General features: G+C 40.7%; 1 protein-coding gene across 2 annotated transcripts; it reads left to right on the forward strand.

The window, feature by feature from the left end:
• Positions 1–7935: 7935 nt before the first annotated feature.
• Positions 7936–22244, forward strand: eIF2beta (eukaryotic translation initiation factor 2 subunit beta). 2 transcript variants are annotated; one of them, XM_076203944.1, is made up of 9 exons: positions 7936–8114; positions 10123–10273; positions 15837–16100; positions 17728–17757; positions 18717–18856; positions 19595–19724; positions 20866–20929; positions 21471–21609; positions 21980–22244. In XM_076203944.1, exons 1-9 carry the CDS (start codon positions 8097–8099, stop codon positions 22028–22030), a joined length of 987 nt encoding a protein of 328 aa, XP_076060059.1. In that variant the 5' UTR covers positions 7936–8096; the 3' UTR covers positions 22031–22244. The 2 variants fall into 2 exon arrangements, with proteins under 2 accessions (XP_076060059.1, XP_076060060.1); XM_076203945.1 differs by lacking the exon at positions 17728–17757.
• The last annotated feature ends 5019 nt before the right edge of the window (positions 22245–27263 follow it).

Consider the following 27263-nt stretch of genomic DNA (forward strand, 5'->3'; position numbering starts at 1 on the left):
GGTGTCCCCAGGCTAATTTGAATCAAACTGGCCATTCTCACAATTTATGTCATAATGTATGCGTAACTCTTGGGATTTTCTGCAGTCATTTTGGTGACATCTGGTTGGGAATTTTTGTTGTCATTTCCCTTCACTGACCATTGCTCTCTGGATTGGAAAAAGGGCTTTCAGCTCATTTTTGGATCAATGTCGGCAGCAGGTCACTGGGTTTCCTCAGCCCAAACCTCAAATCCACCAAGAAAAGGGCCTGTTTGCGTGAGGTCATGGCACCTCCGTTAGGAAAAAATATCACATTAAACCTCCAACCTTCATCAGTCTTCTTCACAATCCCATGCTGGCCAGGAGGCCTTCACACCCAACTGAGCTGCTGAACTGCACTGGGTAAATGTCTTAAGCCCTGGCCAATACACCCTGTTGGAATTAAACTTTTCAAGAAGACCTGGAGGTGGTATTGCTATTAAGGGTCTATTTAACCTTGAAAGTCACACCACCAGAAGGAACCTATCTCGCCTCCAAGTGATCTCACACACACACACAACTTGATGGTACAGTGGTAGCGTTCATGGCTGCGGCTGTGGCGGTCCAGGTTTGAATCCCGCCAAGGGGGTGTACATGTGTATGTAGGGTCACAGCATTACCCATACATCAGTCATATATGAGCTCTGAGCTCTCTTCTGGGATGGAAATAGCTGTTGATCAGAAGTCCAACGTGTAATCCAAGACCATGGTGAATCACCTCATGGAAGTTACACCATGAGCAAGAAATGGAAATGATATGGGAATTACCTTGATAATTCTAGGAATGTAACAGACCATGTTGATGGCATGTGTAGGTTAGGTCAGTGTAAGAGAAATGGAAATGTCCAATGAAAATAAAACTCAAATCGCAAGCCATGGCAAATGAAGTAATCAGCAAGTCTTGGAAGTTAACATGAGAAAAAAAACTAGAAAAATATTTAGATTAGGAAAGATACTAACAAAGAGGAAAGAGCAAAGACATGAAAGATTGTAGAGGAACCCAAAACCAAAAATTATCAGAGGATGAAGATTTTTTTCTTCTTCTTCTTCTTCTTTTTCTTTTTCTTTGCAAGTTCTCAATCAGAGGGTGAAGAAATGGTTTCTGAAAAAAACAGGAAGGCAGGATCATAATGGAAACACTACAAGGAAACTTAGAGTAGCATATGCTAATGTTGATGGTTTACTTTTATCTAGACTGGAGACAGATGACTACTTAAAGGTAAACAAGCCTGATATTTTGTGTCCTGTGGAGACAAAACTCTCAAAAATTTTACCTACAGATGGGGAGCAATGGATACACCTGGAGAAGAGACAGAGAAGATAAAAAGGGTGGAGGGGTAACGTTTGTGGTGAGAAGTAACAAAGGTGGAAGAAGCAAATCTGAGTGAAGGCAAGGCTGAAGCAATTCACCTAAAAATTAGTACTAAAAGGCACAATAAAAGAGACTTCATGGTGGAAAATGTCCCCACCTCCCCCAAGACAAGGCCTTGGAATGAAGCTGAATATCAAGAAATGTTATTGGATACAGCTCTTTTCCTAAAGAAAAATATTGAACAAAGTAATAGTATAGTCCTTATTGGAGATTTTAATTGTAGTGAGGTCAACTGGGAGGAATGGAAAGAAAGAGGCACAGCAAATTCCTTTGAAAGTACTCTGTAAAGTATAGTAATGGAGAAAATAATGACCCAATGGGGAAAGGAAGTGACCCGGATAAGAGGAAATGACATTCCCACAAGATTAGAATTGTTACTAACCAAAGAGCCAGACATCAGCTCATTGAACTACCATTGCCCCATAGGAAAAAGTGACCACATGACAATTTAATTTAAGCTGGAGGAAATGGAAATAGAGCCAAGGAATAAATCACTTAGGATAGGGAGACTCAATTTTAGGAGAGCAGATTACTTAGGGTTGAAAAAATTCTTTGAAGAAGCAAACTGGGAGGAATTCATGAATACCATGGGAAATCAAGGATGTAGATTAATTTGGAATTGTACATGGATTGGAGGCTAGGTATGATAAAAAAAATTAGACCATAAGTGACAGGACACAACTAGCATTGCTCCTTTCCTGTATACTACAATTAGGTAAATACACACACACACACACATGGGAGGTTTTCCTTAGCTGAGTAAAATCAGCTGGTTTTAGCAAAAAGTATACAATGTTATCTTTCATTTATATGGTTTAGAATTCTCAGTCCAGGCATTTCTTAAACATCTTGTAATCCTTGGTAGTTCTGACCAACTAACTTCAAGTCAACCATGTCTCTATTTTGATTAAATTTTCCACCATTTTGGTCCTTAATATAATGCAGACTCCTACTAATTAGGGCCCAGTAAGACCCATTAACATATGGTAGGGCCTGATAATGCCTGGTAGGGCCCAACAACATCCAGTAGGCCCCAACAACATCTAATAGGATCCAGAGCAATTGAAAATGTTTATTTGTATGATTTTGTTGCATACCATTTTGTTTAGGTGTTGATTTGATTGAAAAACATTCCAAAATAATATCAGGCAAAAGGCCTGTACCATTGCTTGAATGTGCTTATTTACTCAATGTGAAAAAATTAGGCATGTTATTTTGTCCTTAGGGTGTCTTAGACTACATATATTACATAATTTAGATATATGATTGTGAGTGACCAGTGAGATTTTTTTTTTTTTTTTTTTTTTTTTGTGGGGCTAGTACCTACTTTGACCTCAACTTTGCAATTGGTCCAGAACAGTTCATATGCACAGTTTGTTGTCCATGTGATGCCACTGTTATTAGTAGAGGCACCCTGATCTCAGGGAGGGTGGGGGGCACCCCTTAACCACAGGCAGCAACAGGAGGAGGGAATGCCCCCAAGAAGATGAGGATTACCTCAGAAGGGGAGACCGTGAGGTGTGTTCAAAATAAAGATTGGTAAGTGAACAAAGTGATAAAATAAATACGAATCTTATATTAGAACATGGTGTTCAGAAATTTCTTATTACATATACCAAGGGCCTTTTCCCCCCTTACAAGGGAGGTAGCCAGAGTCAAAAGCATAAATCCACTCCCATTTCATCCCCACATACTCCACTCCCATTCACCATCCCTCCCTCTTTTCTTGGCTCCTCCTGGATGACGGGCCATCCCTGCATCTCACCTACTGCCCAGGGTCAGAAGCAATGCAGCAAGAACCAGCACGTTACAATCGTGGTCGAACAGCCGGAATCTACTAGCGCTCTTGTACGTCTTCCTCTTAGACATCCACGATCGGCATAATGCTTGGGAATGCTGTCTCTACATTAATTGGGCGGTAGCTGGCACAACAGCCGCCCCTTTTCCGTTTCCCTGGTCACAATGTCTAGCTGTATGCCCTGGTTCTCCACATTGGTAACAGATGGTCTGCCCCGGCACCTTCCACAGTCCCTCGCCATATGTCCCGGCTTTCCACACTGATAACATCTCGTCACCCTATGCGGCTCCCTCCATCCGCTGTAGTCACCCCAGAACCCGAGTCTTTCATCCTCAGCTGGTGTCGCACGGTTATAGACACCCCTGAGTCCTTTGTGGTTCTCTATAACTCTTGTCGGGTGAGTCATTGTATTGGCACCTCGCTTGGTCTTGTGAAAGGCCTATTGATTGGTCGACTGCCATTTCGGCTAAATCTTTATCTTTTCCTGCCCTGGTCTGAATTCTGGCCCGGGCTACCAAAGTGCCTACGCTTACAAATTGCACCTTGTATTTGCCGTGGCCCTGCGGATATGTAGCCTGGAAAATTATTCACGAGTGCCAGTCTAATTGACTGTTCCAAAATTTCGCCAGTCCAGCTAACCTAATTTCGTTGGCAAACACATCGATCTGTTCGCCTGCCCATCGTATTCTTCAAAGCTGACCAAACGCGTTAAAGATGCTATACGCGAAAGCATCTTTCAATCTTTTTCGTATCTTCTCTGTATCTGCTTGATCTGGACTCTTCATCTCTAGATATATTGCCAATGCGTCAGCTTCTAGATTGAGAACTATGTATCTAGCTACGTCAACTTTGCCACTAATTCCGCTTTTTTTTAAGCCTGGGGACTACTATCGAACGACTTTATGGTTATGCTACTCATCTTGAATGGTTTCCCACTTGTGCTACTCGCCTTCCCTATTGCCTAGATAGTTTATAGATTTGAAAAAAAAGTGCAATTCTTCATTCTCGTTGTCGCAGGACACACCAATAACACCTTTAATTACTCACTACTGATACCTGTCTAATCCTCTTATTTAGGCCTATATATCAATTATCCTTCCTCCACTTTCACTCACACCTTCTCTCCCTTCGTACCACACTCCCGCGCCCCCTCGGCCGACGCCACGTCCGCATATTCTACGAGTGACTTTTCCCCCTGTACCAGGCGTTATACATACCCTTGGGCCATGCTACATAGTGTGCTTGAAATACAAGTGCTTAGACCTAGAACATGTAGTTCGAAGGCATCGAGCCATCAAGCGGATATCTAAATATAGAATCCATACACAACAACAACAGATTCTTGTCTTAAAGTAGTTATTATTTTCATTGCCATTATTATTGTTAGTATTTAAGCCACATTCAAATCTATGCAAATATTACGGTTTCATAATCTAAATTGCGGTATCCTTATTAATCTTAAAATAAAAAAAATAATATACTTCATTGATTGTAATTCGCTTTCACAGAATTATTGGCATATAGATTAGTTCCAAAGCGTCCCAAGAGAGGTATATTAGACCTAGGGAACGCGAAGAGTTTAATGATGCGGGCAGTTCAGATTAGAGAATTATAGTCGAGACCAGTCGTATGTGCGTTTGTAACCAAAATTTATCACCAATAAAACCACAATGTTTTAGTGAAACTTATTTCCACCATTGCAACACGGGGGTGACAACTGTGCACATTCACACCACAAATAACAATGGTGGTAATAACAATGATGTAGGTTGTATTGTAAATACTACATTGGTGAATAAAGTAAAGTCTGGTGGTTGCTCTTGGCTTTAATGTGCCAGACAGCGTTCTGCTCTACAAATACAAAGTAAGCTCCGTTCAAACTTCGGAGGGTTGCCAGAAACATTGTCTATATACATATATACAGTTGCCATATCATAGAAGTGTAAAAAGGTTTATTCGCGTCGACTTGAGCGAGAGCGAGAGACGCCGGGATTCAGCCTTTGTCCGCGTATGTGTTCCTTTGTTCAAGTAGAGGGCTTGACCTGAGATGCAGAGAGTATATTCTTCGCTAAAAGGGCGTCGCCAGGAAAAGTTGGTGAGCTGGGTCACTTGGACAATGAAAATTCCCTTTGCGACGTCGGCGACGACGCCGGAGTAGCAGTTCGTAGCACATGTGTCCGTGCCCGCATGTGCACGCTAGGCATCGAAGAGAGATGACAGACATGCTGAATATCGAAGATGATACCAGCGAAAGGAGATAACAATCATAATAGTAGTGATAATAATGCTCGTAATAAAAATAATTATGATAAAAATAATAACAGTAATAACAACAACAACAATAATGATGATGATGATAATAATAGTAATAATGATGGTACTAATGATATTACTAATAACAGCAACAATAATAGCAATAATAATGATGTTAATAATAATAACTATAATAATATTAATAATAATAACAACAATAATAATAATAATAATAATAATGATAATAATAATAATAATAATAATAATAATAATAATTTATAATAATAATAATGATAATAATAATAATAATAATAATAATAATAATAATAACAATTGTTACCTCAAATATTACCGAGTTGAAATAATAATACATATACTACACACATCATACATATACCATACATATATCAAGGCTTTTTCCCCCTTACAAGGGAGGTTGCCATAAAGGAAAAGGCATGAAATCATTCCCACCCATTCCATCCCCGAATACACTCCACTCTCCTCCACCCTCCCTCTTATCTTAGCACCTCCTGGATGACGGGTCATCCCCGCACCTTGTCCACTTCCCTGGGTCAGAAGCAGTGTCGTAAGACACAGCACATCCACAGCAAGGCCGCTTTATAAATTCGGCGATCCCCCCTCTCCGTCCCCCCATGCATAAAAGGAGAGGACGGGGAGAAATCCCTTTAGGCTGCGTCAAATTTTGCTCACACATACTACCTCACCCCACATCCACTCCACCTCATGCATCACAACATCATCCATATACAACCATTCTCCATTCACCCCTGTCTTCTGTCCTCTCTCGTCCTTCCTCGACAGACATTCCCCTCTTCCCCAAAGCCCCCTTCACCCCATCCATCCACCTCATCCTAGGACGTCCCCTCATGTTCACTCCCTCCACATCTGCCTTCCATACCTCTTTTACTAGTCTTTCTTCGCTCATTCTTTCCATGTCTCCAAACCATCCTAATACTCTTTCATCAACCCTATCTCCCAACTCCCTTTCCACCCCTGTTCTCCTCCTCACCTCCTCATTTCTCACACTATCTAGCCTAGTAACCCCATAATACTTCTCAGACACCTCATCTCAAACACATTCAAACTCCTCTCTTCCTCTCTTATGTTCCATGTTTCTGCTCCATACAGTGCTGTTGGCACAATCACTCCTTCATACAGTCTCCTCTAAAAACTATCCACTTCCTCCAGTCGCTCTCCCTTAATGCTCCCTTACAAGGGAGGTAGCCAAAGTCAAAAGGCATAATTCCACTCACACCCATTACATCCCCACCCACTCCACTCCACTCCCTCCCTCTTTTCTTGGCTCCTCCTGGATGATGGGTCATCCCTGCATCTCACCCATTGCCCTGGGTCAGAAGCAATGCAGCATGACACAGCACATCCACAGCAAGGCCGCTTCATTTAATCGGGGACCCCTCCCCGTCTTTATCCATCCCCTCATGCAGAAAAAGATAAGTCGGAGAGAAATTTCTTTGGGCTGCGTCAAAATATCATTCACACATAACTACTATATTGTCAGGTCCAGTCTCTTTAGTCGCATCTACCTCAGATAGTAGTTTTTCGATTCTTTGGATGTTTGTAACTAGGAGAGGAATTGTTAAATGTGGTGACGGTGATATGTCCAGAAGGTCTGCATGTTCTTGTGTAAAGACAGACTGAAATTGCGGGTTTAGTGCATGTGTTTTTCCATGTGAATGTGTAACCAAGGAGTCGTTGTGTAGTACTATTGCAATATCGGTAGAGTCTTGTCTGCGTGCTTTCAAAAAGCTAAAAATTTCTTGGGGTTTGTCTGTGTTTTTTGTGGAGAAAGTGGCAGTGTAACTAGTTTCGACACGTTGCATTAGTTTCTGGAATGTTTTCTGTAGTCTTCCTAATGTCTTGTATCATTGTACCGTTTTGCTTCGTTGTATGCTTTTATTTTATTTCTGTGTAAGGTCTATAATTGTTTATTGAACGAGGGTGTTGACCGTTTTCGCGTAAGTTTTCTTTGACCTGATACATGCCCGCGAATTCTTATCTCTTTATTCACACAATTCCATCCATTATCCCTTTATCTACACTTAACCCACCCGGTACTCCAGAGATATATATCCTCCAATGATATCTACTACCTGTGTTTTCCATTCTTATAAACATGACCATACCATTCCATGTAGGTCTACTCGACCTTTTTTCCGATCCCTTCCGTGCCCGTGTTCCTAACGATCCCTATATAATATTGTCAAAATCGACAACACATTGTTGATTTAAAATACTCTAGATTCTTTCATATATGAAATATTTACTATTAGTAATTATACTCTTTGATATATAACTTTGATAAAACTTTTTGATTAAATAAATGATGAAATCAAATAAGCCTACAAGTTATATGACATTGATCGACAGTAAGAGCAAAATTCAAAGTATTCAATTCAAGAGTACGTGAATCGAAATAAAGGTATCAGAAACGTTATTTATATTTTATGCGATTGTCTTTTGTTAATTCCCTCGTGTTTGGATTTTTGTGGGCTTTATACTTCCCTCGATTGCAGTGACCGAGTGAAATTCCGGGGAGTGGGATTCACTAAAAGACTGTAAAGGCGATTGCCCTGTGTAATTTTGTTCAAGAAAAAAAATTAATAGGTCACTACAATGGCAGACGAAGAAGCTGTAAGTGAAATATCTACCTATTATTTTTCACGTACAAATAATACTAACAAATTATGAAAAACAGATGTCATGAAATTTTTAGATTAAAGATACATATTGTCCATTTATATATTTTCGTAGGCCAATCGGTTGCATTAACAATGAACTCTATATGTATGTTGATCAAATAGTTAAAAAGTTAAAATATATAGGAAGATTAGCATGGAAACGTGTATAGGATTTCAGGATTTAGTATGAATTTTTGTTGCAGATTTTGGACTGTCAATATATTTTAAATTTTGAATTTAGTATGTCACCAGATAGTTTGAAGTATAAGTAAACATCCATTTTGTTCTGAGCAACATTAACATTTAAAGTAGTGAATATAGTTTGATTTGAAAGAAAGCACTGAAGATGGTGTTAACATCCTGTGAACCCGGCCATTCCATGATTATGATAACAGAATTTGTGACCAGTACTTATTTTTGGGAACGAATGAGGTAAACCATTAAGTTCCTCAAGGCACTTTAACTTTGAAGTTATGTCCCCCCCCCCCCCTTCCCCATGGTATCCAGTTGACTCAGCCCCTGGATGATTCATCCTCGGGTCAATTCAGCCCCGGTTAAGTCAAAGCAGCCTCGCGTTTAGTTAGTGTACCTCGTTCTATTGGTAGGTCTCTTTTTTTAATGACACTGAGGAATAGCTTAGTTGAAAACCAATACAATTTGGCCTTGGATTGATTCGGCCACTGATCAGTCTGACCCAGTCCCTGGGCGAGTCAAAACAGCCACATATTCAGTTAGCGTGGTTAAAACTTCCTTGTTCTATTAATAAATCTATTTTATTTGTACTAAGGAATAGCTTAGTTGAAAACCATTCCCAGAAATTATATTTTTATTTTTAAAACCTATATTCTTACTGCTAAACATCTTATGCATTAAGTTAGCATGGTTAAAACTGCCTTGTTCTATTAATAAATCTCTTCTTGTGACATTGAGGAACAACTCAAATGAAAACCCGTTTCCAAAAATATATTTAAGTAGACATGAGATATACATTTTGCTCAACATACACTCATGCATGCATGTTAATGAATCTGACTGACACTGAGGAATGACTTAATTGAAAACCATTTCCAATTTTTTTTTTATTTAAGTAGACATGATATATATAATAATAGTACATATCAATCAACGTATTTAATATTTTTATTTAAATACATATGTTGGCATGCACAGAATTGTATCTAAAGAACAGTGAACATTTCCAAAAATAAACGTAATAAATGCGTGAATGTGAAATTATTAAAAACTGAAGGATTCCTTGTTATATGCTCATTGCAGATTACATTGTATCAGACCAGCATCTTAATTTTTTTTCTATCATTTTATAAAGCTCCGAATAGTGGAAAGTATTTTAATAGAAAATCCAGAGAGAGAAAGGGGATATGTATATTAGGTCTTGTAACTTGGTATGGATACTCGTAAACACATAAGCCATTACCATAATGTTTCTGTACATACCATGAGCAGATATACTGGTGTCTGAAGTAGTCACAAGATATCCTAGTAATGCCCATTGCTAAAACTTGAAAATCCCTCCATGAGAATTGTCAGGTAGTATGTGGGGGGGAAAAATACTAAATAAGAATGATACCTCTCCTCAACAGGCTGATCAAGAATAGATTTCCTTTAGCTGAATCATTTCTGGCAATGTACTTGGGGAAAAAAATATCATGAATAGACTAAAGGAGTTTCTTGTTTGTAATAATGTTAAATGAAGAATGTGTATATTGATTTAGGGTTATGTTGGCCAAGTAAATTACTGTAGAGTGCAATGTCTGGAGGCAGCAAGCAAGAGGTGACATTGAATCGGTAAGTCATGACATGACTTGAGCAAGTCTTAAATCCCTGAGGTTCAAGAAGGCTTTCATGCTAAGGCACCACATGGCAGATCATGAATTAAATTAGAAAAGAAAATATTTTACCTTTCTTTAAGAGATGAGTCATCATTGTTTTTTCCTTCACAGATTTTTGATCCGAGTCTAAAAAAGAAAAAGAAAACGAAGACTGGGTTTGATCTTGATGCAGCGCTTGCAGAAAGCAGCCCAGTTGAAACATCGGCTCCCACCCCTGATAAGGACGATGACTTGGATGCTAAGGATGATCTGAACATGGATGGTAATTAAGTACTTTATTTTGAATGTACATCTTTTATAGAGGGGATGGTAATTAAATATTTTATTTTGAATGTACATCTTTGTAGAGGGGATGGTAATTAAATACTTTATTTTGAATGTACATCTTTTATAGAGGGGATGGTAATTAAATACTTTATTTTGAATGTACATCTTTTATAGAGGGGATGGTAATTAAATACTTTATTTTGAATGTACATCTTTTATAGAGGGGGGAGTGGGAAAGGTAGCTGGTAGGTAAGGCTGATGAAAGAATATTGGGATGGTTTGGGCAAATAGAAAAATGAGTAAGAAAAGACTAGGAAAAATGTGTGGAAGGCAGAGATAGATGAAGTGAACTTTATGGGAAGACCATAAATGAGATGGATGAATGGATTGAAGGGGCCTCAACTGAAAGGGGAATGCCTGTTTAGCAGGGAAGGGAGAAGGCAAGAGAGGTGTGAGTGTAGAATGGTGAATGGATGATAAACTGAAGCAGTCTGAAGGGATTTCACTTTTTCACAATTTTTGCATTAGGGGACAGGGAGGGAGGGTTATGAAATAAGTAACCAACGGGACCTTGCTGTGGGTTTGCTGTGTCCTACTACATTAGTAGTGATCCAGGCAAAGGACCAGAGACAGATGGGTGGGGGTGGGTTGTCTTGGCTGGCTACTTCCCTTGTAAGGGGAAAGATGCCTTTGGAATATTAATATGTAAAGGCCTTTTATAGCATTCCAGTTAATGTTCATATTGTTTTACATTTGCTGGTGCTAGTAATTACTAGTGATGTGCCAGAACCAAAAAATTTACCGATACCGATATTTTTTTTAGCATTTTACCGATACAGGAATTTAATGGGTTACCGATACCGATATTTTGCGCATTGCTCACAATGCCTTGTACTTTATTGTGCACTTTTTCATAAAGCTCTGGGATAGTTGTGTTAGAGATGTATTTCCTGCTTGGGATCTTATAGTTTGGTTTTAAGTGATTAAGGAGCCTAGCAAATCCCAGATCTTCTACAATAGATATAGGTTGACAATCTATTGTGATCATTTCAGCAATATATTTGTGTACCTCTTTTGCTGGAGCACTGTTGATGTCCCAAATCTTTTTGTACTGGAGAGTAGCTTCAAGAGTTGGCTGTTGAGATACCTGTTTTGCACTTGAACAGCCTGTTTGACTTTGACTAGAAGTTGAAGTTGAAATTTTTAGCTTTTTGGTAGGTGGAACATTTAAGAATGAGGCAAGTGTTGGGTTTGATTCAGCTGCTTTTTTTCTGCTCCAATTCGGCATTTCCAAACTCATCAGGATGTGTTATGTTAACCCCTTCCATACGGTGCCGCACACGTAGGCGTCATGGGGAGCGAGTGTATTCGCGAGGCTGCCATATCGGCGTCTTGATTATATTTATTGTAGTCGCCCCTCCATAATGACATTCTTTCTAATTCTTTTGTAATCGCATTTTCTATGGTTATCAAAATTCACGGGTAAAGAGAGAACGATCGATATAAGCGGTGACTATATTTTATGATGCGAGTATTATTACGACACGTCGTACGGCTGGCATTGGCTGCTGCCACCGAGATCTAAGTCCATGACGCCTACGTGTGCGGCACCGTATGGAAGGGGTTAAAGATGCTTTCTAATATTTGTTGTTGTTTGGGTTTGCCTGTTTATTCCTCCTCTGCTTAATATTGTATTACAGAAATTACAGGATACTTTTGAAGAATCATCTTTGCATACTGTCACTAGATTCCATATAACACTTTGCTTTGACTTAGGCATTATTGCTAATTCTGGCAATTCTAATTGTAATTTAATAAATTTATCACAATATTGACTATCTGAAAAATGCAAGTTCAAATATTAAATATAAATAAATAATTACAATAAATAAATATTAAGAATGAGATCGAAAAGGGTAATAGGATAATAGCCATCAGCTAGCTCTCTTCTCTTCTTACATAAGACGCAAATGATTCCACAACCACATGGCGTGAAAGACACCCTTTACTTTATATATTTATATAAAAATTATTTATTTGTTTCATGAATGAAAAGTGGTGGTAGATAGAGCGCTAATGGATTATGTAGTGGTAAATAGGATTATGATAGGAAGAGTTAAGGGATGTACATGTGCTAAGGGGAGAAGGTGGGGGAATATCAGATCATTTTTTGGTGGAAGGTAAGTTTGAGAGTGGAGGATAGGTGGAGGAAGGAGGAAAGGGACAAAAGGTAGGGAGGTTCTTAGAGTGAACTCCTTGAATGAAAAGGAAAAGGAGAAGGGAGTAACGAAAAGAAGCTGAAGGAGGAGTGGGGAGGGAGTAAAGGATAGAGCAGAGATGGGTGTGGAGGAGGAATGGGGATGGTTCAAGGAGGGAGTCTTAAAGTGTGCAAGGATGGTGTGTGGAACAAGAAGGACAGGGGGAAATAGAAGAAAGGGTAGTGAATGGAGGGATAGGGAAACAAAGAAGGTTTGTAGAAGAGAAGAAGCGAGCATTCACACAGATTGGTTACAAAAGAGGACAGGGAGTCATATGAGAGGTACAAAGAAAAGAAAAGAGAAGTAAAGCAAAAGGTAAAGGAGGCAAAGAGGAGAGCAGATGTGAAATGGGGTAGGAGTATGACAGAAAATTTTGAAAGTAATAAAAAGATGTTTTGGGAAAGAAATTAAGAGAGGAAGAGGAGGCGAATCAAGTAGGGAAGAAAAGGTAAAAGGTACAGAATGGAGAGTTGATAATGGAAGAGATGGTCAGTGAGGGGAAGATGGGAAGGAATATTTTAGGGATTGCTAAATGTGAAGGAGGATAGGGAAGGAAAGATAGCTGCAGTGGGACATACGAAGAAAATGAGAGTGATGAGTGAGGAGATCGGCGGAGAAATAAGGAAGGATGAGGTGAAGTCAGTTCTAAAGATGATGAAAGCAGGTAAATGCACCTGGTCTGGATGGATGTCATGCAGAATGTTCTTGAAAAAGGGAGGTTTCAGTGATGGTCGGACAGGTTGGTGAGATTATTTAATGTTTGCTGGAGAGAGGGGGGTAAAGTAAAGAACATAAGAACATAAGAAAATAAAGGAGAACTGCAAAAGACCATAAGGCCTACACTAGGCAGCTCCGTATCCATCACCACCTGTCCGTCCCCATCCATAAAGTTGTCTAATCGTTTTTTTAAAAACAACTGATAGTTTCAGCGCTTACTACGTGGTTACTAAGTTTATTCCATTCATCGACCACCCTATTTGTAAACCAATTCTTGCCTATTTCCTTCTTAAATCTAAATTTGTCCAGTTTATAACCCATTTACTAGCGAGTCCTGCCCTGTTGTTTATAACTGTACCGAGGACTGGAGTAGTGCCTGTATAGTTCCTCTTTACAAGGGAAAAGGGGACAAGTGTGAATGTAGTAATTTCAGAGGGATTAGCCTGTTGAGAGTGGTTAGTAGGGAAGGCTATATGGAGAATCTTAAATTGAGAGGATTAGGAGAGGAACCAAGGAGTAATTGGTGAGGAACAGTGTGGATTTAGGACGGTAGAGGTTGTGTAGATCAGATCTTTTGTGGTAAGACAGATATGTGAGAAAGCTATAGGAAAGGGGAAGGATGTTTTTTGGGCTTTTTATGGATCGGAAAAGGCTTATGATAGGTAGACAGAAAGGCACTGTGGGAGGTTATGCAGATTTTATGGGATAGGAGGAAAGCTTTTTGGGAGCTGTCAAGAGTTTTTATGTGAGTAGTAGAGCATGTGTTAGGATTGGAAATGGAGAGAGTGCGTGGTTTTGAAGTAAAGGTGGGACTTCGTCAAGGATGCGTATATGCGCCCTGGCTGTTCAACTTATACATGATGGGGTGGTGCGAGAGGTGAATGCTAGGGTAGTGAGTCAGGGATTTGGAGATGGTTAAAGAAAAGAAATGGAGAAAAGTGGGGAGGTGAGCCAGCTGTTGTTTGCGGACGAACACTGCGCTTGTGAGCAGGGTCAGAGGAGGGATTGAGGAAGGCTGGTGGCAGAGTTTTGGGAGAGTAAATGTGATAGAAGAAAGCTAAAAGATAAATGTGGGTAAAAGTAAGGTGATGAGTTGTACAAGGGGTGAAAAGTGGCAGTAGACTGGAAGTGAACATTAAGGGAGAGCGACTGGAGGAAGTGGATAGTTTTAGATACTTGGGTGCAAGTGTAGCAGGCAAAGGTGGAGGGTAGAATGTAGATTGGATAGAGAAGCGAGTTAAATTGCCTTGGTGGTTTAAAATAGTAGTAATGAGAAATAGACATTTTGGGAATGGATGCGAAGAGGAGACTGTAATGAAGGAGTGATTGTGCCAACAGCACTGTATGGGCATGAAACGTGGAACATAAGAGAAGAAGAGAGAAGGAGTTAGAATGTGTTTGAGAGATGAGGTGGTCTGAGAAGTATGGTGGGGGGTTACTCGAGGCTAGAAAAGAGTGAGAAATGAGGAGGTGAGGAGGGAGAACAGGGGTGAAAAAGGATTTGGGAGAGAGGGTTGATGAAGAATATTAGGATGGTTTTGGACACATGGAAAGAATGAGTGAAGAAAGACTAGTAAAAGAGGTATGGAAGGCAGATGTGGAGGGAGTGAACATGAGGGGACGTCCTAGGATGAGGTGGATGGATGGGGTGAAGGGGGCTTTGGGGGAAGAGGGGAATGTCTGTTGAGGAAGGAAGGGAGAGAGACGGAAGACACAGGTGAGTGGAGAATGGTTGTATATGGATGATGTTGTGGGAATGCATAGAGGAGGAATAAGGCGGGGGGTGTGGGGGTGGGGTAGTAAAAAAAAAAAAAAAATTTTTGTGTGAGTAAAAAATTTATGACGGCATCCCGCCCGAAGGGAATTCTCTCCCCCGTCCTCTCCTTATATGCAAAGGGGGATCGGGAGAGGGGGGTCGCCGATTAAATGAAGCGGCCCTTGCTGGGGTTGGATGTACTGTGTCTTGCGACACTGCTTCTGACCCAGGGCGGTGGGCAGGGTTCAGGGATGACCCTCATCCAGGAGGATGCTCAATGAGAGGACGGGTGGGAGGGGTGTGGAGTGTATTTAGGGATGAAATGGGTGGGAGTGTTTTTATGCCTTTCCCTTTGTGGCTACCTCCCTTGGAAGGGGGAAAAAGCCTTGGTATATGTATGTATGAATGAAAGTAATTTAACTTAAATTTTCTCTCAAGGTATCGGTATCGGTATTTATTTTTCAATACCGATACTGATATACCGATACCTTCTATTTTACCGATACCGATAGCTTGAAAATAAACCGATATTTACCGATACCGATACCGAAGCTTCGGTACATCACTAGTAATTACATGCAATTATTCATTTACTTATTTTATTTTTTATTTTATTTCTTTATTTATTTATTATTATTATTATTATAATTTTTTCATGGACTTATGAAATTATTGCCTATATTTTTTGTTGTATCTTATTTGCATTTGCAGTGTAGTGATAGTAATTTGAAAACATCTGACTAATATTATTTTGTAGAATTGTTCTTATTTGCATTTGCAGTGAAGTGATAGTAATTTGAAAACATCTGACTAATATTATTTTGTAGAATTGTTAGGGAAAAAGAAGAGCAAAAAGAAGAAAAAACCCTTCAACCTTGATGAACTCGGGGATGCTCTTCCGGAAGCCAGCACTCCTGCTGATGCTGGAGAAGACATTGCTGTCACGGGAGAACCAGGAGCCGTGGATGAGATTGACCTGAACATGGACTTCACAAGGACCAAGAAGAAAAAAATGAAGAAGAAGAAGATGGACTTGGATGAACTCATTGGCATTGAAGAACATTTGCAAGATGGGGAAGATAAGGAGAATGGTAAGATTTGTTGTTACCGGGATGGGCTGCAGTATAGAGACTTAGGTTATGGATTGTGATTTTATCTATGCAAGTTTAAATCTACTCAATGGCATACTGTGTTTTATTGTACTAATTTCTGGCAGTGAGAGGGGTTATTAAGGGTGTACACTGTATGCTATATGAGAGGGAAAGTGCCAGAAGGTGTGGGACCATTTCTTGTAGGAGGGGGGGGAGCAGTCATCAATTGTTAGCTGTTTATGTGAGAAAGTCGAGGAAGTTCAGTCTGAAGTTGATAAAGATCCTTGCCTCAGTCAGAAGATTAGAGTAACAGCCCAGTAGAGCTGCATGAGGATGTTGAAGGGTTTGTACAAGAGTGGCAGTTGTCGACAAGTCTATCAAGATAAACACCACTTGAGGACGGAGTCTTCGTTAGTAAGACGTTTTGCTGGTTACAACTTTTTCAAGTACATGAAACTGTAACGAGCGAAACGTTTTTCTAATAAAGGCTCCATCCTCATGTGGTTTTTATTTCAGTAGGTGTTGAAGATGGGTGGTAAGAAGATGTCTTTGATATCCATCTTGGAGAGCCACTTCATCCAGTTATGAATTGTTGAATGTAAGAACCATAGAGTCATTTTAAGAATCCCAAGTAAAGTGTATATGAGAATCATGACCTATTCTCTACATACCAAGGGCTTTTTCCCTCTTAGAAGGGGGGGCCATGTTAAAATGCACATGCCCACTGGATGATTAGAGAAACAGGAGTGGATAAAAGGGGAGTGATGCATTTCTTTTTAAAAGGAAGTGTTGTAGATAGATTTTTACCTATAGACAAATCAGTTGAAGATCTGTGAAGAGAATGGTAATCCTTACCTCGAGTTTCACTCACAGCAGCTACCAAAGGTCATCAGGCACCTCGAGTTTCACTGGGAAGAAATGTTGCGTTACTGTGGGACATTGTTGCCAGCTTGTAAGAGGGGAGTAATTACCAACTGCCAACTCTCATGTTTAAAGGTGGAGGAAATACAGTTGAACTTATAGAGATTAATCTTGTGCCTAGTTCAGTGATCAAGTGTCCTTCGGGGTTGTACCTTCAAATAAAGGCAAGAGCACTGATGGATTTTGAACTTGACAGTAGATATAGGTGTGGGATGGGGAAGAGTGTGACAAAAATTTGAAAATGATAAAAGAAAAAAAAATGGAAGGAAATCAAGAGAGGAAGGGGAGGTGAGTTGAGTAGAGAGGAACAGGTAAGAGGTGCTGATGGACAGGTATTGATAGAAGAGGTGGTGAGGGGAAGATGGATGGAGTATTTCAGAGCTGTTGAATGGGGAGAGATTGGTGGTAGTAGTGGAAGGTGCTGAGGGAATGACAGTGATGGGAGAGGAAAGTGGAGGACATGCATATACCAAAGGCTTTTTCCCCCTTACATGGGGGGTAGCCAAAAAACAAAATCATTAGAACCACTCCCACCCATTCTATCCTCTACATACTCCACTCCCCACTACCCTCCTTCTTCTCTTGGCAGAAGGAAGATGTGGTGTAAGTAGCACAGCTATAAAGGCATTTTGAATTCATGAAGTAACGACATGCATCAAAGTTTTTAACTTTACTTAAATCTTTTATCATTTACTCATGCTATCAGAGGAAGTTAGTACTGTGGAGGAAGTGAAAGGTGAGTATCGTCATTGGCACTTGACTTGGGTGTCTTTTGACTTTGATTTAGCAAGATTATGGAGCTGGAAGAATGCATATTATATTTTTTATTTATTTTTATTTTTTTTTTCTCCACTTTTTATGACAGCTGCAGTGCATGATTAAGAGTCTTTTAAAGAGTACAATTCACATCTTTTGTTATGTATGCACTGACGACCGCCAGCAATGAAAAAAAATATATATTTGCCCCTTATTTATTTTATTTTTTGCCACCCACAACCATTGATAGCATTTGGTAGTAAATGAAAAATGAAGTTGAGGATGTTGTCTTTAGCATGTTAAACACCAATGTCCTTTTATTTTTACCGCACTGTGCTTTGTAGTTTGACCATGTGCCAAAATTCCATGCAGACTGGGGTAATGATACGAGAGTATTGAATGTGCTGAAGCATCTTTCCTGCATATGTCAATTCAAAGCACTTACCCACATAATGTATGAAAACCCAATTGATCACCCCTCCCTTCTCATTACCTTGGGATAAAGGGTTGCCCTACCTCCTCACATACAATGCAAGAATGCATAGATTTTCCATACTAGAACCCGACCACTAAAGTCGGGCAAGTTTACCCCAATTATTTCACTTTATCTACCTATATACAGTAGTAGTAATTCATAGTCAATATTCAGTGATTCTCCCCTTTGGGATGTGCCAAAGAGGTGGAGTCCGAGACAGGAAAGATGAGAAAACAGCTTTATTTGTAAAGGTAATGGTGAAGTTCCTGAATGGTCTGCCTGTAATTATATTTATTTTTCATCATTCAGCCATGATTAGTGAAAAACTTGAACGCCAAGGTTTCAGTTAACTTCTTATGGCAGGTCAGGAGAAAGATGCTTGAATCCTGCCTGAGGAGAACAGCTGGCTTTGAAACTTGTTTACCTTTTTCACAGTGATCTGAAGTAGATGTTTTTGTTGTCAGAGAGTGGTGATGTCTGGCTTGAGAGTGACCGTGACTACACATATGATGAGCTCCTGCAGAGGGCTTTCAACCAGTTGCGGGAGAAGAATCCAGAAATGGCTACGGGTGAGAAAAAGAAGTTCATCATGAAACCACCTCAGGTGATTATTTCATTATTTATTTTTTTTTAGTGTATGTGTCTTGCAACACTGCTTCTGACCCAGGGCAGTGGACAAGATGCAGGGATGACCCATCATTCAGGAGGTGCTAAGATGAGAGGGAGGGTGGAGGGGTGTGGAGTGTATTCAGGAATGGAATGTGTGGGAGTGATTTTGTGCCTTTTTCTTTTTGGCTACCCCCCTTGTAAGGGGGAAAAGCCTTGGTATATGTATGTATGTTTCAGAAGCATATACCTGTCATCCAGGAGGAGCCAAGAAAAGAAGGAGGGAGGGGTGGTGAATGAGATTGGAGTATGTGGGGATGAAATAGGTGGGAGTGGATATGCCTTTGACTTTGGCTACCTCCCTTGTAAGGGGGAAAAAACACTTGGTATATGTATGTATGAATATATGCAAAGGCAGCCAATATTCTAAATATATGGATGGGAATTCACCTGTTCAGAATTGGAGATTATGTAAGTTTTAAGTTTTCTCATCAAGTTTGGCCGAATTCACTCGCCCGTCTCTGCTTTGCCTCAGCTGTGGGGAGGGATTAGGGCGGTTCAGGAACCAAAGGCCGAGGGCATGAACTGGTCTGGGTAAGTCACCAAAGAATCAAGAGGTCACTGTCGTATAACCTTTGACCTGAAGTGCTATTTCCTTGGTCTTTAATGTAGTTTGCATTGAAATGTCGTGAGAGTTTTCTCAGTTGTCATTTGACTTCACCATTCTGTTCCACAGGTTGTTAGGATCGGGTCAAAGAAATCCGCATTTGCCAACTTCTCAGAGATCTGTCGGCTTCTTCATCGTTTGCCAAAACATTTACTGCAATTCTTATTAGCAGAATTGGGTACTTCAGGCAGTATTGATGGTAAGTAGCAGTAACTTTGGCATGGTATTATGCAAGACAAACTCTTTCATTATTCAATTGTAGATTGATAGATTTGTACACTTGACCCTTGATGTCATACTTCTGACATTTCACCGCCATGAGAGATATAAAGATGCTCATATCCAAAAAGAGGTGTGGAAGGCAGAGGTGGATGGAGTTAACAGGAGGGGACGACCATGGATGAGATGGATGGATGGAGTAAAAGGGGCATTGAGAAAGAGTGGGATGTCTGTTGAGGAAGGAAGGGAGAAGATAGGGTTGAGTGGAAAATGGTTATACATGAATGATGCTGTGATGCATAGAAGGAAGTAGGTGGGGGATGGGGTTAGGTAATACTTGTGTGTGAATGATATTGTGATGCAACCCAAAGGGATTTCTCCCTGTCTTCTTGTTTTCTGCATGAGGTGATGGAGAAGGGGGGGGTCACCGATTAAATGAAGTGGCTTTGCTGTAAATGTGTTGTGTCCTGCTACTTTGCTTCCAACACAGGGCAGTGGGTGAGATGCAGGGATAACCCATCATCCAGGAGGAGCCAAGAAAAGAGGGAGGGAGTGGTGGGGATGGAATGGGTGGGAGTGGATTTGTCTTTTGACTTTGGCTACCTCCCTTGTAAGGGGAGAAAAGCCCTTGGCATATGTATGTCTGTCTGAAAAGGTGGGTAAACCATTTGACAAGCATTACACTAACAATAGTTCATTGCATCTGTGTCCCTAGTTGTTGTTTTATGGAGATGGTTGAGGAGAAGAGAGAGTTGTGCATAAAATTTAGATTGATCTTGGTAATTATGCAATAATGTGAGGTTAAATTAGTGCCATGTTAGTATAAACAAGTAATTAAATGTTGATGTGAAATAATTTTTCATTGTGCTAAAGTGAGCCTTCTTTTCTTGCGACACTGCTTCTGACCCAGGGCAGTGGACAAGGTGCAGGGATGACCCATCATTCAGGAGGTGCTAAGATAAGAGGGAGGGTGGAGGGGTGTGGAGTGTATTCAGGGATGGAATGGGTGGGAATGATTTTATGCCTTTTTTCTTTTTGGCTACCCCCCTTGTAAGGGGGAAAAAGCCTTGGTATATGTATGCTAAAGTGAGAACACCTTATAAAATTATCTTTTCTTTCAGGTAACAATCAGTTGATCATTAAGGGTAGATTCCAGCAAAAACAGATAGAAAACGTCTTGAGAAGGTAAGAGGGTCAGGAAAACAAATGTTACATGCATACCAAAGATTCTTTGCATGGGGGTTAGTCTAGTGAAAGCTTGCATCCATCCCACATCCAGCAAAAACAATTTATTGTCCCTCCCATCTTAACACCTTGTGATTAATTGTAAAGTGAGTTTTGTATACGGATGATGATGTGATGCATGAGGTGAGATGGGGGATGGGGGGTGAGGGAGTACGTGTGAGAAGTAATTTGACGCAGCCTGAAGGGATTTCTACCCAGGAGAGGGGGGGGTCGCCGATTTAATGAAGCTGCCTTGGTGTGGATGTGCTATGTCTTGTGACACTGCTTCTGACACAGAGCAGTGGACAAGATGCAAGGATGACCCATCATTCAGGAGGTGCCAAGATAAGAGGGTGGAGGGGAGGGGAGTGTGATGGGGATGGAATGGATGGGAGTGGTTTTTATGGTTTTTGACTACCTCTCTTATAAGGGAGGGGGGGGAGCCTTTGGTATGTGTATGTAAGTTTTGTATTTCTTATTACTACTGATGTATTGATTCCAGATATATCAAGGAATATGTCACCTGCCACACTTGCCGATCTCCAGACACCATCTTGCAGAAGGATGCCAGATTGTATTTCCTTCAGTGTGAACAGTGTAACTCCAGATGTTCCGTAGCTCCAATCAAGTCCGGTTTCCAGGTGAAGTATTGGACATTGTTGATCCGTTATTCACATTTGGAGACAAGTTTGACTAAATTTGTGTTGTTTTTCTGAATGGCTTCCAACATTTGAAGACTTCTTCTCATGACTTCTTGCCACCTGATGGTTAACCTGTTTGTTCTATTTCACTCATTATTTCCTTTAGTAATAAATTTTGCCACTACCGGTGCATTCTTCAATATAGTCAGGAAGGCTTTTATTTGTATGTGTGTGTGTATATATATATATATATATATATATATATATATATATATATATATATATATATACATATATTTTCCTATGGATCCCAAACCTGCATAAATGAGAGGAATGTGAACTAAACATATTTTTCTTTTTCTTTTTCCAGGCTGTGGCAAACAAACAACAGAGACAGGCCATCAGAGCAAGCAAGAACTAAGAAAAATTATATTAGGATTTATGTTTTCCAATTGATCCTACTAGCTTAGCTGTTTGGATGAGAAAAGATATATCTGCCGTTATTTGGTTATTAATGAAAATTTGGAACTGTTGCCTCTCTTTAATCTAATATTTGTATCTATATATCAATCCACATGCTTTCCATTATCCCATGTTATTCGTGTTCACAATAGAAATAAAATTGTTCCATAGTGTTCCTTGTGTTCTTCACCAAAGCTTGGTAATACCATGGCCACATTGACTAATTCAGGCCTTGCTGTGGATGTGCTGTGCCTTGCGACACTGCCTCTGACCCAGGGCAGTGGACAAGGTGCAGGGATGACCCGTCATCCTGGAGGTGCTAAGATGGGAGGGAGAGGGGAGGGGAGTGTATTTATGGATGGAATGGGTGGGGATGATTTTATGCCTTTTTCTTTTTGGCTACCTCCCTTGTAAGGGGGAGAAAGCCTTGGTTTATGTATGTAGTAGTAAGAGTACATAACCAATCCCATGATTTAGTGACCACCTAGTGTTGCAACAGACAAACGTCTGTTGCATTAATCGTTTCTGTTGAGCAAGGGAGATATGCAGAGTTGAGAATTGCTGTGTATAGATGATACTGTGATGTAAGGGAGGGGAGGGTTCAGGAGTGGTTGAGTGTGTGTGATATTTTAATGCAGCCCAAAGGGATTTCTCCCAATCTCTTCTTTTCATGCACAAGGGGATGGGGTCAGTGTTGATTAAGTAAAGCTGTATTGCTTCAGACCAAGGGCAATGGGCAGTATGCAGGGATGACCCATCATCCATGAGGAACTAAGATAAGAATGAGGAAAACCAACACAAATGATAGCAATGCACACATCCCTCAGTCCATTGTCACGTGACGACATATTCCTCCACTGCACTCGCCAACTAGTTCTTTGTATTAAAGAAAATGGGGGATGCAGGGACAAGTATTGCCTGCATTGTAACTATGAAATGGTGGTAGTTAAGACTTGTAAACCATGGACTCCCTGCCCACAATGCTAAATGAGACACTGAAGGCAGAAAGGAGTTTAAGTGTATCTGAGATGTATTTACAAAGTATGTTAGGGATTGCAAGGATTAATTTTGTGAAAAATGAGGAGCTGAAGTGTAGAGTGGGGTTAGAAAGAGCTGGCAGGAAGGATATACAAAAGAATGACTGGATAGTTTGGGTATATGGGAAGAACGAGTGAAGAAAGACTAGCAAAAAGAATGTAAAAGGCATAGGTGGATGGAGTGAACTTGAGGGGAAGACCAACTATAGGATGGGGTGAAGTGGCCTTGGGTGAATGTTGAGTAGAGAGAGGAGGCAAGAGATTGTGAGTAAAGTGGTGAATGGATAATAAAATGATGCAGCCTAAGAGAATTACTTCTTGTCTGCTCTGCTAATTCTAGAATGGATGATTGTGGACAATATGATACACAAAAACCCTATGGTTGTTTCTTTTCAAAGCCTTAATCTGCATTTTTAAAACACGTCTCCAGTGTTTTCATTGCATGCGTATATATACGGTGTGGGTGCAAGAGGTAAGTACAAGGGTAATGGGCCATGGATTGGAAATGGTTCAAGAAAATGGAAAATAAGTCAATTGTTGCTTGCAGGATCAGAGGAAAGGAAGTTGAAGATAAATGTGAGTAAAAGTAAGGTGATGAGATGTACAAGGGGAGAGGATGGCAGCAAAGTGGAAGTATCAAGGGAGAGAGGCTGGAGGAAGTGAATAGCTTGATACTTAGGGGGAAATGGAGGAGTGGAGGTGGAGATAGAATGCAGATTGAGAGAAGCAAGTAAATGCCTTGGGGGATTAAAAAGTATATTGGGAAATAGACAATTGGGAATGGATGCTAAGAAGAGATTGTATGAAAGAGTGATTGTGCCGACAGCACTATGGGGCAGAAACGTGGAACATAAGAAAGGAAGAATTTAAATGTGTTTGAGATGAAGTGCTTGAGAAGTATGGTAGGGGTTACTAGGCTGGATAGAGTGGGGGTGGAAAGGGAGTTGGAAGGTAGAATTGATGAAAGTGTATTGGGATGACGTGGATACATGTAAGGAATGAGTGAAGAAAAATTAATAAAAGAGATGGAGGGAGTGAACATGAGGGGGCAACCAAGGATGAGGTAGATGGATGTAGTAAAAAGGACATTGGGAGAGAGGGGAATGCCTGTTGAGGAAGGAAGGGAGAAGACAGAAGATAGTGGTGAGTGGAGAATGGTTGTGTATGGATGATACTGTGATGCATGGAAGAGAGAAGGGTCATTGATTAAATAAAGTGACCTTGCTGTGCCTTGCTCCTTTGCTTCTGACCCAGGGCAGTGGGCGAGATGCAGGGATGACCTATCATCCAGGAGGAGCCAAGAAAAGAGGGAAGGGTGGTGAATGGGAGTGGAGTATGTGGGGATGGAATAGGTGGGAGTGGATTTATGTTTTTTACTTTGGCTACCTCCCTTGTAAGAGAGAAAAAGCCCTTGGTATATGTATGCATATATATGTGTGTTTGTGTGTACCAGGGCCCACACATGGGGTGAGGGGGGCAGGGGGATGAATATACCCTGGGGGTGGCACATTTAGGGGGTCGGCAATTCTAGTCTGGACATGCCGCCTACAAGGCTGACAAAATAATTATAATAAAAAAGAGGTCAAAGGAGCCCTGAATATTTTACCGAATATGAAATATTTTTCCTTTATCCTTTCTGCAATAAGGACGTTAAATAAAAAAATTAAATCTGTTTAACTATTTTGCAAGCCAATAGCTATAATAGGCAGCAAGGAATGGTGGAGATTGGAGGTGGTGAGGGGGGACTTGGGGGGAGCGGCACAGAATCTTAGCCCGGGGCGGCACTTAGGCATGTAAGGGTTCTGATATATATATATAGTAGTAAATGTCCATCACAGAACATCCGATAAGGACAAATCTGGAGTATATAAGATACCATGTCTCGATTGTGATAAAGTGTATTGGGGACAAACAGGATGTGATCTACCCACTAGGATCAAAGAACATAAAAATTCTTTAAAATACGGCCAAGAAAACTCAGCTGTGTTCCTCCATTCTAGCCTTTTGGATCACAGAATAGATTGGAAGAATGCAGCTACAGTATACAATTCACATTGTAGTTTCAAAAGAAAAATTATTGAGTCCTCATTAATAAAAAAGTTTCCAAATTATAATACTTCCAAAGGTCAATGGTCACCTGATGCCATAACTAGTATGGCAGTTGACAAATTCATCTCCACAGGACGTAACGTCCGACCTCACTCAGGGCAAGTGACCTGAGGCTTACTGAGTTCCCCAATGTTACTTCCTCCTCTGTATATAACCCCTTGTCTATGTACCTTATAATTGCAACTGCTGAAGAGGACCACAGTTAGTGGTCGAAATATACGGTTTACTCTGTATCTCAGCTTATCTTTCTCCGAAAGTGGGTTTAAGTTATTTATATACATATGTATATACATATATATATATATATATATTATATATATATATATATATGTATGTATGTATGTATATATGTATATATATAATATATGTATATGTGTAATATGTAATACAAACGCTCCTCAACTTACGTTTTAGTTACGTTCCGAACGGCCGAACGTAAGTTGAAAATGAACGTAAGTTGTTACTGTACTATACATCCGTAAATTCTATTACCGTATCTTACAAAACACCCCTAAATCATTCATTATACACATAACATTGTAAAATAATAACATTAATTTCAAATAAATTAAATTCAAGCAACATAAATTGAGATGGTGGAGGAGGAGGAGGAGGAGGAGGCAAGGCACTTTCAGTCTGTCGTTTGTGCAATGTAAACAATGGACGCAGCGTCATGCGTAAGTATCGTTTGAACTACGGAGAGCGCGCTAAACTAAAAAATTCACTCATTTTTTTTTTTTTTTTAATTTTTTTAGTCAGTTCAAACGTAAAACGAATGAACGTAAGTAGAGGAGCGTCTGTATATATAATATATATTTATATATATATATATATATATATATATATATATATTTTTTTTTTTTTTTTTTTTTTTTTTTTGGGGGGGGGGGTTAGGTTCAGACAAGCCAGGGAAATGAAACACACAATAACACTAAGGCACACAAGATTTAATGAACACTAGGCTCGGAGGTCACGGACGAGAGCTCGTAGGGGGAAGGTCCGGAGTGAGGGCCTCGTCAAGTGTCGTGGGCTGAGAGCGAAGGGCCACAGGAGGGAAGGTCCAGGGTGAGGGCCTTCAAGTGTCGTGGGCTGAGAGCGAAGGGCCACAGGAGGGAAGGTCCAGGGTGAGGGCCCTCAAGTGTCGTGGGCTGAGAGCGAAGGGCCACAGGAGGGAAGGTCCAGGGTGAGGGCCTCGTCAAGTGTCGTGGGCTGAGAGCGAAGGGCCACAGGAGGGAAGGTCCAGGGTGAGGGCCTTCAAGTGTCGTGGGCTGAGTGCGAAGGGCCACAGGAGGGAAGGTCCAGGGTGTGGGCCTTCAAGTGTCGTGGACTGAGTGCGAAGGGCCACCTGAAGCTTGGAGATGTTGTGCCCGAGGCGACTTGCTGGAGAGAACTGGTTGACTTGAAGCTTGGAGATGTTGTGCTTGAGGCGACTTGCTGGAGAGAACTGGTCCCAAGGCGATTTGCTAACTACGGCGAGTATATAGGCCTAGTTCGAGTTATGCGACGGCCAGTCTGGTTTTGACCAGCGCCGCGTCACCACAATATATATATATATATATACATACACATACACACATACACTTCGACAATGGCCCTGGCTCATTGCCATTCCAGTGCCAGCAGACTCGCCATCTACCGTAGGGATCCCGTGGGACCCTACGCCCACAACGCCCATCTTGGATTGGGTGCGAGTACCCCCGCCTATCTCGCTTTGCTCGCCGGTGGCACGGGCGCTGCAGTTCTAATGGGACGGCCCTCACCTTAGCTTCTCACACATAGGAAAGTGTTATTTTACGGGACAAAATGGCTGCTTGCCACCAACTCACGTTAGCGTGCACGTTGGCTGTTCATCCTGCCCAGCTTGCATGCTTGCTCGTGTATAACACTGAATGTCAGAATGGGAATATTTCCACCGGCTAGTGTTGTCCATTAGATGTACTGGCTGTACATGCTTTGTGTATACATACATATACCAAAGGCTTTTTCCCCCTACATGGCGGGTAGCCAAAAAGAAAAAGGCATAAAAACCACTTCCATCCATTCCAT

The sequence above is a fragment of the Oratosquilla oratoria genome, chromosome 20 (genome assembly GCF_046742065.1).
Source record: "Oratosquilla oratoria isolate Oo_2021 chromosome 20, ASM4674206v1, whole genome shotgun sequence".
Taxonomy (NCBI): Eukaryota; Metazoa; Arthropoda; class Malacostraca; order Stomatopoda; family Squillidae; genus Oratosquilla; species Oratosquilla oratoria.

Coding starts and splice junctions, on each gene's coding strand:
- eIF2beta (XM_076203944.1), top strand. Junction 17,758..18,716: donor TACTGTGGAGGAAGTGAAAG/GTGAGTATCGTC, acceptor TTTTGTTGTCAG/AGAGTGGTGATGTCTGGCTT. Junction 20,930..21,470: donor ATAGAAAACGTCTTGAGAAG/GTAAGAGGGTCA, acceptor TATTGATTCCAG/ATATATCAAGGAATATGTCA.